This window comes from Haliotis rufescens, unplaced genomic scaffold (assembly GCF_023055435.1).
Source record: "Haliotis rufescens isolate VD_foot unplaced genomic scaffold, xgHalRufe1.0.p SCAF_7, whole genome shotgun sequence".
NCBI lineage: Eukaryota > Metazoa > Mollusca > Gastropoda > Lepetellida > Haliotidae > Haliotis > Haliotis rufescens.
In genome coordinates, this window is record NW_025964361.1 from 29,249,671 (window position 1) to 29,263,414 (window position 13,744).

Genomic DNA, 13,744 nt, shown 5'->3' on the forward strand with positions numbered 1-13,744 from the left:
TTGCACTTATATAGCGATGTGCATGCATGTGTGTGTGTGTGTGTGTGTGTGTGTGTGTGTGTGTGGCTACTTGTACTAGTCCGGACTGATGCTGATTTAAAGTGCTAACCCACTGAGATACCATGCCGCAGTTTAACATGAATACCCCACTCAGACACAGTATACTGACTCCAAGCTGACCAGTCCTTGTTTTAGCCCTTAATGCCGAGCGCCAGACAAGGTAACAACAAGTACCATCTTTTAACATCTTTTGGTATGACGCGGCCGGGTATCGAACCCCGGACCTTCCACTCTCCGGGCGGACACTCTACCACTGGACCAACGAGGCGGTCTTGTATCCCATGGAGTATTGCAATAGATTGCAATTGCCCAGTGCTAGTCATGGTGGGTTAATCATTCAATTTTATGAGAGGAAAGGCCTATCAATAAACATAGAAGTGTAGGTTTGAAATTATTCTGTGTCAGAACTGAATACTTATTGCTGTCTATTGTACATATCTCACATTTTTATCAAAATATCAATGTTTAATTATATATGAAACATTAACTTAATCAACCCAAACAAGCTAATGTCAAATTTAATATACACTATCCATAGATACTTAAATTATTTGTAATGTTATTCCTACCAACCCAAGTTTAAAAAGCATTAGCGAAAATAACACAAACATGTGAAAAGTGATTTTCGAACATACCTGTATACAGTCCAACAGTATTGGTGGCATCGTGTCCACAATTCCTACATCCCTCAGAAAGCGGCTGAGGACACCACCTGAACCCAGGAAAGACATGGTGGTGAGGTAAAATTGGGTTTAACGTCGCGTCCAAGATTATTGAACTTATATAGCGACGTGCATGCATGTGTGTGTGTGTGTGTGTGTGTGTGTGTGTGTGTGTGTGTGGCTGTTTGTAGTAGTCTGGACTGATGCCGATTTATAGTGCTAGCACACTGAGATACCATGCCGCAGTTTAACATGAATACCCCACTCAGACACAGTATACTGACTCCAAGCCGACCAGTCCTTGTTTTAGCCCCTTAATGCCGAGCGCCAGACAGGGTAACAACAAGTACCATCTTTTAACTTTTTTTGGTAGGACGCGGCCAGGGATGAAACCCTGGACATCAAACCCCGGACCTTCTGCTCTCCGGGCAGATGCTCTACCACTAGACCACGGAGGCAGTCGGAAAGACATGGTACATCCAGAAATGACCTAATGTGTTAGTTGCACATCCACTATTTCCAAGTATGCAAAACATTGATGTCAAAGAAGGCCATGGGGGGATCCAGGATGGAGGTCAGGGGGAAGGAGGATGTGGGGAAAATTACCTGGACTGATGATGTCAAAGAAGGCCATGGGGGTCTTGGGGATGGAGGTGAGGGGGGAGGAGGATGTGGGAGACATTACCTGGACTGTTGATGTCAAAGAAGGCCATGGGGGCCTCCAGGATGGAGGTGAGGGGGGAGGGGGATGTGGGGAAAATTACCTGGACTGATGATGTCAAAGAAGGCCATGGGGGTCTTGGGGATGGAGGTGAGGGGGAGGGGATGTGGGGGACATTACCTGGACTGTTGATGTCAAAGAAGGCCATGGGGGCCTCCAGGATGGAGGTGAGGGGGGAGGGGATGTGGGGGACATTACCTGGACTGTTGATGTCAAAGAAGGCCATGGGGGCCTCCAGGATGGAGGTGAGGGCCAGGTTGTGGAGCACCTCAGCTGCCCGGTTGGCCAACCAGAAGAAGAATCCCGCCTGCACGAAGCTGAGGAGGACTGTGAAGAAGACGAGGCCCAGGTAGATGTATACCTTCTCATCCAGTATCCAGATGGCCGGACCGAACATTGTCACGTTGATCACACTGCTCTCATTGTGGCTCTGGAAATTCTCAGACCTACAGAGAGAAGTATTGTTTAGTACTTTCAGAAAAAATCATGTGTGGATGGATGCAGAATAACATGAAACAGGTTCAGAATAACATCAGTGAGTGTGAGAGAGAGCCTTGCCTTACGCCGCAATATGCCAGCAACTCATGGTGCGCACACCAGAAATGGGCTTCAGACATTGTAACCATGTGGGGAGTTGACCTGGGTCTTTCGGTGTGACGAGCAAACACTTTAACCACTAGGCTACCCAACCATCTCCAGAATAACATGAAACAGGCTCAGAATAACATGATGTTTGTTTGTTCTTTATCACTGCACTCAGCAATATTCCAGCTATATGACGGTAGTGTATAGCAATCGAATCTTGACCAGACAACCAAATGATTGATATTGTGAGCAACAATCTATATTTTGAGGAAAACAGAAAGATCTATAGAATGTGAAGATGTCCTTACCAGTAGGCTAGCCACCACTCACACAGGACAAATCCTCCCTGGAACAATCAGGATACACACATTAAAACTGCCACATTAAATACAGGCAATCAGCAATGACAATGCATTATTGTATAAGTGAAACTAAGGGCTTATTTGTTTGTTGTTTTAATGCTGCAGTCATCAATATTCCAGCTATATAACAGCAGTATGTAAACAAACAAATCTGGACCCGAAAATCCAGTGATTGACATCATGAGCATCAATATACACAATTGGGTTGGTTGGTTGGTTTGTTGTTTAATGCCGCACTCAGCAATATTCCAGCTATATGACGGCAGTCTGTAAATAATCGAGTCTGGACCAGACAATCCAGTGATTGATATCATGAGCATCGATCCACGCAATTGGGATCGATGACATGCATCAACCAAGTCAGCGAGCCTGACCACCCAATCCCGTTAGTCACCTTTTATGACAAGAATAGTCGCTTTTTACGGCAAGCATGGGTTGCTGAAGACCTATTCTAACACGGATCGTCACAGGTCCTACGCAATTGGGATACAATGACATGCATCAACCAAGTCAGCCAGCCTGACCAGCCGATCCCTTTAGTCACCTTTTATGACAAGAATAGTCGCTTTTTACGGCAAGCATGGGTTGCTGAAGACCTATTCTAACACGGATCGTCACAGGTCCTACGCAATTGGGATACAATGACATGCATCAACCAAGTCAGCCAGCCTGACCAGCCGATCCCTTTAGTCACCTTTTATGACAAGAATAGTCGCTTTTTACGGCAAGCATGGGTTGCTGAAGACCTATTCTAACACGGATCGTCACAGGTCCTACGCAATTGGGATACAATGACATGCATCAACCAAGTCAGCCAGCCTGACCAGCCGATCCCTTTAGACACCTTTTATGACAAGAATAGTCGCTTTTTACGGCAAGCATGGGTTGCTGAAGACCTATTCTAACACGGATCGTCACAGGTCCTACGCAATTGGGATACAATGACATGCATCAACCAAGTCAGCCAGCCTGACCAGCCGATCCCTTTAGTCACCTTTTATGACAAGAATAGTCGCTTTTTACGGCAAGCATGGGTTGCTGAAGACCTATTCTAACACGGATCGTCACAGGTCCTACGCAATTGGGATACAATGACATGCATCAACCAAGTCAGCCAGCCTGACCAGCCGATCCCTTTAGTCACCTTTTATGACAAGAATAGTCGCTTTTTACGGCAAGCATGGGTTGCTGAAGACCTATTCTAACACGGATCGTCACAGGTCCTACGCAATTGGGATACAATGACATGCATCAACCAAGTCAGCCAGCCTGACCAGCCGATCCCTTTAGTCACCTTTTATGACAAGAATAGTCGCTTTTTACGGCAAGCATGGGTTGCTGAAGACCTATTCTAACACGGATCTTCACAGGTCCTACGCAATTGGGATACAATGACATGCATCAACCAAGTCAGCCAGCCTGACCAGCCGATCCCTTTAGTTGCTTCTTACGTCAAGCAGAGACAACTCTTGCAACAAATATGGGTTGCTGAAGACCAATTCTAACCAGGATCTTCATAGGACATAAACTGGGAGTATTTATGACAACAAAATTATGTTAAATTGTGGAGGAACAGGTTTCGATTGTTATTGTTTGAGTTCTCTTTTGTTATTGAAGAACAAACCATTTCTGAAAAATATAAATTTGATTTTGAAAAGAATTGTGACAAAATATATGTCAACAATTATGATAGAATACCTATCGACACCAATCCTACCTTCAGAAACAATGAGATATGTATCCCGACAAGAAGGGCCATTTAAATGTTATACCTGTTCAAAGATACACAGGACGAAGAAGGCGATGACTCCGAATATCCCGCCTCCCAGCAGGAAGTACCACTTGTAGGCACTACCGGTGGAGGAGATGCTGCGGAAGCTGGTGTCGCTGTCCCCGGTGATCAGAGTGTCCCCCGGGTCCTGCACAACGACACAGTGAGTGAGTGAGGGAGTTAGGTTGGACGTACTGATATATTTCAGATAAAGTGACACGGATTGAATATGTGAACATATGATTGAACATTTTTTTGAGACTAGGACTGGGACAGGTAACTCAGGTACTCGGTACCCACAGGACTACCCGGACCCATGGTTAGTCACCTAATATATTGTTCAATGAAAAAAGCTATCTAAAACTATGTTTACACAACAAGTCACTTATATTTGCATTTCTTTCTGACTACGCACTCATTCCTTCTCATCTATATGTTTGAGTAAAGATAACCTTTAGTTTGCTTAGATTGTATTATACATGTATGTAAATACATTTGGCCAGGGCTAACATCAAACTTTTCCCAATGGGACAGTTTGTACCAATATCTTGAGACCTACAATCTCATTAAATCAGATCTTAGTTCTCGTTATCGCTAAGCAAAGATCTGAGGACATCCCATTACGGGTCATGTCAGAACAGCCTTTCATCCAATCAATCAGAGCGTCGCTTACCAGATCATGAAAGTGACAGTCAGAATGTGTTTTCTAACCATGCAACCTCGAAATATTTAACAAGGGGTATTCCGAACGACAGTTACGGCCCGTACTGGTGATTCTGTCAAATCTCTACTAGATATTGGGCATTCTGGAATGTTCGTTTGTTCAGTTTTCCAAATTTTAATCAAGAACTGTGTCAACATATTTTTCAAGCGTAGTCTGAAATGGAAGTCGCCAGGTTGAAACGAGTGCCGTAAAGCTCGAAAAAGCTGCTTTCTAATTGGCTGATGTTGACTTCTTGTTAGTCATTCCAGTGGTCGGTCAAATTTCGGCAGCAAGAACCTAGATCTGATTCTAATGAGATTGTGAGACCTACAGCAAGTACTCGGGTTGGGTCGGGTGATAGGTCGGTGGGTTGGGTTGGGTCCGGTGATGGGTGATAGGTGGGTGGATACCTGGGTTGGTACCTGGGTTGGTACCTGGGTTGGCTCGGGTGACAGGTGGCAGGGTACCTGGGTTGGGTCAGGTGATAGGTGGGTGGGTACCTGGGTTGGGTCGAGTGACAGGTGGGTGGATACCCGGTAGGGTCAGGTGATAGGTGGGTGGGTACCCGGTAGGGTCAGGTGATAGGTGGGTGGGTACCCGGTCGGGTTGGGTGACAGGTGGGTGGGTACCCGATAGGGTCGGGTGATGGGTGGGTGGGTACCCAGGTAGTACATTTGGACTCATCCAGCCCTAGTTGATCCTCACATGGTGGGTATGTTGGCTACAATACAAAGATTGTAATATGTCCTTGATTATCCCCGCAATGTCAAGCAACAGGTGGGTTAACAAGAAGTGCCATCTGTTAACGTCATTAGTATGACGCAGTCAGGGAACTGAACCACCAACTTCTGAACACCAGATAGACACTATCAACTACATCATGGAAATGAGAACACTCCAATATATTTAAAGCATTGAATTTCTTGCACGGTCAATTGTAGATATAAGCTATAACACTCTCAGAAGTTGATTCAAGTGGAGAGCAACTACAGACAGTAAGGAAGTGAACAGGTGTTCCTGACTTTGTATGGACTTCTACACAAGACATTTACAATGGTGTCAAGTGGGACACCCTCAAGATTTCACTGCAATGTATTGGAACATAGGACCCCCAAATGTCTCCTTTCTAACATCTGGGTCATGGAAAGGGCCCCTTGCAATCATGGTTCAACTAGAGGCATTGGTGGCACAGTCATCTATGGCACTCCAGTTCGGTGTGAGAGTTGCATCCCTTAGATGTTGCAGGATCCTGTCATTGTGGGTTTGAATTCTAGATTCACACTGATTGCCATTCTTGGTTTGTCCACATACATGCTTGTGGATTTCACCATGGTCGTAAAGGGAAAAGAACTGCATTAATTCAGGCTGTCCTCACACATGACTTGAAACAACTAACACAACTTCATTTCAATGATGGAGATTATATTGACCTTATAGTCATGTTGAAGCATCTCGAAGGAGCCCGTGACGCTGTCCTTGACACTGTCTGGGGAGGGAGGGGGCAGCAGGGTGGAGGACAGGTCCTGTATCAGGGGGGACGAGATGTCGGCCATCTTGTCCACGTCCATTTCCGGGTGTGTCCGGCTTGTCAGGAAGTGGCTGACTGTGATGCCCCAGCGGTGGATGTCGTCATATCGGCCCGAGAAGTGGACAGTGCCCTGGGTAGGACAAGATCAGTAACATTATTCATCAAGTCATACCCATACACACCCAACATTTTACTTTGAGAAGGAATAGTCATTCCCAAAACACTAATCGAACCCAGAACATGCCCGAGCAAAAACATCTGGCTCCAATTTTGTATGTAATAAATAAATTGCCACATGTGAGGCATTTTTAATGACCATCATTGTTAAAATTATTGCAAATAACACAAATCATGAAATATATTGAAACAAATTCCTTGACCCTGAAAATTCTGACATTTTTCAACTCTACAATTACAGCACCACACAGCACTGATGAACACACTATTACAAAACTGTATAGCAGTTTTCACATTATCAGTCTCACTAAAATCAGATCTGAAATTTCTAATGACGTAACACCTTTTGGGGTGTAGATGCCATGGCACTCAGAAATGATGTAACTTTTATTATTTACATTCAGAACTCACCATTCAAGTTCGTTTTCAAGATACAGAGATCTGAATGCTTTGCACAGAAGTAACATAAAAGCTACTGAAAATCCCAAGAAGCCTCAAGGCTGATTGGTCGATTAGATAGGCACGGTTCGAATGGGGGGCTGTCAGATCTTTATGCATGCGGCTTTCCACATGTTATCAGAGGAAAAGACTTGATCTAACTTAGAATACCCTGACTACCTGTATATAATCTTATCATACCTGTGACACCATGATGACGTTGTTAGCGACCTGGGTGTGCTGTGCATTATCCGTCACAAACAGTCGAGTCTTATTCTGAAGGAGCCCACAGATGCATCTGAAATGACAAGCATGAAATACTCATATCCTCACCAACGGTATGTTATACTCAATGCAAGACAGGAACTTGTTCTAAATGACACTGATTCATATTATATTATATATTATATATTATATGCTGCAAGCTGACTGGTGCCTCAGTAGGATGTACACTAGTACTTACCATCTTGGTGGGGAAAAATATAAAATATAAAAAATTGCAAAAACACTTGATTGATGAGTGAGGAAATACAAATGGCTCATCAATGTTTCATTGATTGGAATTTTTTGCAATGGAAACTGGAATTAATCAACAACAAAAAATCCTGAAAAGCAAAGGCACATGTAACTTCATGGCTAGACTGATATCTGAGCAAAATTTGATCAACAAATATTTCATGGACATTGAGTTATCAGTGTATTCTAAAATATACACTATCAAAGTAATGTGGAAAGACTTAGTACAACCAACAATAATAATTCTGCGCTTACATAACACTCCTCGAACTTTGCAGTCAACTAGGTGTTATACATCATACTAAATAGTTCATTAATAGCTGTTGATTAATTAAATGCTTGGAAGAAGATGTATAAAATATTAATGTATTTTCCAAAAATTATAATGAAGTAATTACTTATGGTGAAAGCTGAGACTTATTTTTTAACAAAACTAGTTGTGAGGAAATATGTACTAACTTCTTGAAGATGTGCATGGACGACTTGCCATCCATTCCTGACAGGATGTCGTCTATCAAGTAAATATCAGCATTCTGGTACACAGCCCTGTGGACAACAAGTCATTTATACAGGTAAAACAGTTATGTACAGAGTGAACATTCTCTTACTTCATTCAAAACCTCATTATTACGAAATGTATTATGCTAGAGTGTGAGTGAGTGAGTATGGTTTTACGCCGCTTTTAGCAATATTCCAGCAATATCACGGCGGGGGACACCAGAAATGGGCTTCACACATTGTACCCATGTCGGGAATCGAACCCGGGTCTTTTGCGTGACAAGCGAACGCTTTAACCACTAGGCTACCCGACCGCCCCATATTATGCTAGACATAAGGCCTCTTTCATAAAATAATTTGGATGAAAGATAAATACTTCAAAACCACAAAGCTGCTGATGAAAATATAGAAGTGAAAAGAACATTTTTTTTTTAAAAACACCACCATCAGATCACATTTAGCTCACCTGGCCAGGGTAATTTTGGCCTGCACACTGTAGTCTATGGTGACACCCCTGTCTCCTACCAAGGTCAGATCACATTTAGATCACCTGGCCAATGTAATCTTGGCCTGCACCCCTGTCTCCTACCAATACCAGATCACATTTAGCTCACCTGGCCAGGGTAATCTTGGCCTGCACACTGTTGTCTATGGTGACACTCCTGTCCCGTACCAGTGTCAGATCACATTTAGCTCAGCTGGCCAGAATAACTTTGGCCTGCACACTGTTGTCTATGGTGACACTCCTATCTCCTACCAATGTCTGTTTTTATTTAGCTCACCTGGCCAGGTAAATCTTGGCCTGTACACTGCTGTCGACACCCCTATCTCCTACCAATGTCAGATCACATTTAGCTCACCTGGCCAGGGTAATCTTGGCCTGTACACTGTTGTCTATGGTGACACCCCTGTCTCCTACCACGGTCAGATCCCCCTGTGGGAAGGCATCCAGCATCTGATGGGACAATAAAGACATGTACACATCAGCAACAATGGCCAATGCAACACAGTGTCATTAGATGGCTGGTTTAAGAACGAGCAAATGGATGATTGGAAATAATGCTGAATTCTGAACCAAATTTCATCTGAATACATTTGCAGGATTAATGTCAATCTAAAAATGACCCAATGAATTGAATGTACTGGTTGATGACTATGTCTGAAGCAAAATAAGACCTTCTAAGATAGCCCATCAGTCCTGTGTTCAATATGTATGTCTAACATTATCTGCATCTTACTTATTCACTATGGACAGAACATAAGGGCATAGATTCACAAATACATATTTTTTAAATTTAGAAGTGATTAAGTTGGGTTAAATGCTGTTTTAGTCATGGCAAAAGAGTTTTTGTGGAAGGCCCTCAGCATCACAGATGAAACCCATATTAACAGTTGGTGCCGGTGCCTATAGACCATAGATCAGAACTGAAGATATCTGGGATTCAAGCCCTATCAAATGATGCTTGAAAAGCCAATCGACAGGACACTGTGCTCAGTTTACTCACTTTGTCAAGTATTTCAGTTATATCATGGCGTGTCATTTGGATGTGGGAGGAAAGACTGAAAAGATGCAAGTCCTCAACATTCACCACTTTGGTTAAACTTATGAGCACGGGAATGGCACTGACAAACCAAGGAAAATAATCAGGGATTCCAACCAATGATCATTATAGGTTTCTGGTGTGGTCTACAACAAACATTATATCTACAACACTAGTATTAATAATAGTAATTAATCAAGTCCTGTGAGTTTACCTGTGACAGGGCGCATGACTGGAGCACCTGGTTGTACCGATGTCTCACGAACTCCGAGCCGAACACAACATTCTCCCTGATAGTCCCTGGGAACAACCATGGCTGTCGGGGAATGTACGCCAGGCGGCCATGATGGAACAGCTGACCTTTGTGTCTCTCAAGTTCACCAATAACAGCCAGGAGCAGACAACTCTGTCAGGAAATGAGCAAACAATAATATAATATTGTGAATACAGATATATAGAGTTAAGTAGCATTCTTGATGCAAAGTGTGCTGGTCATGTAGATAGGTGATAAGTATAAGTTAGGGCCCTCTCAAGGGTAATATGGACTTTAAACACTACAGGCATCAGCTGAGAGTGTTCAAGTCCATAATACCTGCAGATGGTGTGGGGGATGCTAACCAACTAATGCCACGTGGGCCATGACACGCAATGAGTATTTCAAAACCATGAACCAAGGGTTCATCTCAATCAAATCGTCCAACCTCATCACACTAAACACATGGTTTGTTTGTTGGTTTGTTGTTTAACACCACACTCAGCAATATTCCAGCTATATGATGGCGGTCTGTATAATAATCAGTCTGGACCAGACAATCCAGTGATTGACATCATGAGCATCGATCCACGCAATTGGGATTGATGACATGTATCAACCAAGTCAGCGAGCCTGACCACCCAATCCCGTTAGTCGCTTTTTACGACAAGCATAGTCGCCTTTTACGGCAAGTATGGGTTGCTGAAGACCTATTCTACCCCGGAATCTTCACGGGTCCTAAACACATGGAATTAATACGAAGAATAACAACCCGCTGAAACAATGAACATAATTCACCCTAGTGGTATAAGAAACTAAAGATCAACTCCTTCAAAATTTGCCATTTATTATGCCCCTATGGAGTCCCATCAGCACTGACATCACTTCCACTTTACAAGATTACAAGATTACCTCAACATTTCATATGTAATTGTAGACAAAAAATAGGAAAATTGTGAATGCATGTTAAAACTGTAAGAGGTTATTAACGCAAGCAATGCCTCATATTCAAAGACTGTTACATGGACTGAGGAGAGGAGAGGAAAGAGGTGAGGTGAAATGGGATTTAACGACGCGTCCAAGATTATTGCACTTATATAGCGACGTGCATCTATCTGTGTGTTTTTGTGTGGCTGCTTGTACTAGTCCGGACTGATGCCGATTTATAGTGCTAGCACACTGAGATACCATGCCGCAGTTTAATAATGAATACCCCACTCAGACACAGTATACTGACTCCCGAGCCGACCAGTCCTTGTTTTAGCCCCTTAATGCCGAGCGCCAGACAGGGTAACAACAAGTACCATCTTTTAACGTCTTTTGGTATGACGCGGCCGGGGATCAAACCCCAGACCTTCCGCTCTCCGGAACGGACGCTATACCACTAGACCACGGAGGCGGTCTAGGAGAGGAAAGAGTCTGAAATGACTATGGTTGTGGTATGACCTGTGACAACTGAGAATCTATATTGACTCTTATACTGCCAAGTGTTGTGTTATACCATACCTTGCCTCCATCTGGTGGACCAATCACAGCATACAGCTTACTCTAATGAAAAAATAAAAATATCATGTGACAAGATTTATCAGAAGAGCGAGCCACTGCTTTAGCCTTTGTTAAGCTGCTTAATTACGTCTTGAACATGCTTTCAAATGTTGGTTTTGTGCATGTGTCAAGTAAAGCCTGCATATATGTATGTTGAAACACATCATAAGATAACATGAGACTTTATCAGCACTTGTCTGAACTTGGTTTAACTCATACAAATAATGTAAACATGAAACACAAAACAGAGTACACAAGGATACAATTTGTTTGTTTGTTGTTTAATGCCTCACTCAGCAATATTCCAGCTATATGACGGTGGTCTGGACCAGTGTGGTAACCCCAGACTACATACAGTCACATCATCAACACGACAACCCGGTATAAGAGGGATAGTCAAGATGCACATTTACTTTTCTTGAGTGTTTTACATTCATGGCAGAAGCAGACAGACCGAGGTTCCCAGAATTCCCTGCTAAGGGAGAAGTTATTATGCTTAAGTGGAAATCGCGGGGAGTGGCTTATTGTTTTAAACTGTTTCTCTATGACAACTAGACAATCCAGTGATTGATATCATGAGTATCGATCCACGTTATTGGGATACAATGACATGCATCAACCTAGTCAGGAAGCCTGACCACTCGATCCTGTTAGTCGCCTCTTATGACAAGCATAGTCGCCTTTTACGGCAAGCAGGGGTTGCTGAAGACCTAATCTACCCCGGATCTTCACGGACAAGGATACAAGAAGCTATTAAGAAGTTTATGAGAATAAATGTAATAATTGCTTAACACTAACCTACATGATTAAATTATATAAATATTTATCAATAGAAGGACTGGATCAAATCTGGAATATGATATGAACACGTTAGCGCCCTTCTCAAGGTTGAAATGGACTTCCATGCACGGGATGTCACAGGAGAGCGTTGTGGTCCATATCACCTGCAGAGGGGGGCGCTAACTATCTTATACCATGTGGGCCATTTTACAAGATGATGCAGAACCAGGAACCAAGGCTTGCTCCCCTCTCGTCAAACCTCAGCACTTGGAACTGGGTTGTTACAAGGAATGACAACATGCCGAATCAATGGACAAAACACAGCCAGAAGACACAGAAACAAACACACCCTGAAGACACAGAAACAAACATACCCCGAAGACACAGAAACAAAAACACCCTGAAGACACAGAAACAAACATACCCCGAAGACACAGAAACAAACACACCCTGAAGACACAGAAACAAACACCCCCCCCCCCCAAGACACAGAATCAAACACACCCTCAAGCCAGAAACATCAGTCAGTTATGTTACAGCTATATCATTGAGGTCGTAAATAACTGGGTCTGCACCAAACAAACCAGAGGCCGACAGCATGAGCAGCGATCCACACTGATGGATTATGATGGCACACAATCAGCCAGGTCACACAGTGTGTAACACAAGGGCACCTATTCTGCCCCATCCAGATCATGACTCAGCAAATGTTGTTTAAATGACTGATTCAAAATAACTGGGAGTGAATGTTTTCTTCTTTAAAGTAACAACATGATGAATCCTACCTTTTCTATGTCCAGTTCAATGTTTACCAGTGCCATGGCAGCATCCAGGCTCTGTAACAAACAGAGGAATTGTGCAATCAATTAAAAAAGTTGGGAATTTGCAGAAATATATGACAATGTCTGATGCTGTAACTCGAGTTCAACAAGCTGTGTATAAGGCGAGTTTTTCGTACCTAGAACCACGGACGTATATACTATATACGTCTCTGCTAGAACTAAGGGGCTTTGAAGGGGGGTCATTTTATACACAGGGTTGAAAAGCTTTGAAGAGACATTACCGTGAGCATGTAACACCGGAAATACCATGTCAACAAATCTGGACTGGGTACTCCCATGGGTCCAGTCCACTGGGTATTTTTCCACCAATAAGGTAAACAATATTTTTATAATTATTTTATATGCTGTTTGATTGACCTCTGATTTGTATTCATTGAGTCATGCCCCAAGTGTGTAACATGTTGCACAAACTCACAACAGCCATACACATACCAACTTAACAATAAGAAGATGTAGTGCCTTGTGTATGCATCATTCACAGCAGTAGGAGTTCACGTATAGGTATTACCTGCAGTCGATCAGTTAATAAAGATTTGTAAAGAAATATAGGCACGTAAGTTAAAAAAGATACATTGGTTAATTACTCACAATGTTGTAGTACAGGTAAAGCAACTTTTCATGCGGATTTGTACGCAAACAACTCCAACTTAATAGGGTAATGGTGATTTATCTTGCAAAGTTTACAGTATGTAAATACACAGCCTATCTGAGGCCCAGTCTAGTAGTGTACAAGCCAGTTCCACTCAGTAAATCCTGTAACCC

At 42.9% G+C, this 13,744-nt stretch overlaps 1 protein-coding gene across 4 annotated transcripts in view; it reads right to left on the reverse strand.

The window, feature by feature from the left end:
* Positions 1 to 13,744, reverse strand: part of LOC124124195 (ATP-binding cassette sub-family C member 4-like) — a 74,958-nt gene that overhangs the window by 7,966 nt on the left and 53,248 nt on the right. For all 4 annotated transcript variants that reach the window (XM_046487310.2, XM_046487311.2, XM_046487312.2 and 1 more), the window contains 11 exons: positions 12,926 to 12,976; positions 11,322 to 11,363; positions 9,777 to 9,968; positions 8,882 to 8,976; positions 7,983 to 8,069; positions 7,209 to 7,305; positions 6,295 to 6,522; positions 4,163 to 4,309; positions 2,337 to 2,374; positions 1,642 to 1,889; positions 696 to 772 (listed from right to left, as the gene is read on the reverse strand). In XM_046487310.2, the coding sequence (XP_046343266.2) occupies positions 696 to 772; positions 1,642 to 1,889; positions 2,337 to 2,374; positions 4,163 to 4,309; positions 6,295 to 6,522; positions 7,209 to 7,305; positions 7,983 to 8,069; positions 8,882 to 8,976; positions 9,777 to 9,968; positions 11,322 to 11,363; positions 12,926 to 12,976 (1,302 nt within the window). The remainder of the gene's footprint in view (positions 1 to 695; positions 773 to 1,641; positions 1,890 to 2,336; positions 2,375 to 4,162; positions 4,310 to 6,294; positions 6,523 to 7,208; positions 7,306 to 7,982; positions 8,070 to 8,881; positions 8,977 to 9,776; positions 9,969 to 11,321; positions 11,364 to 12,925; positions 12,977 to 13,744) is intronic.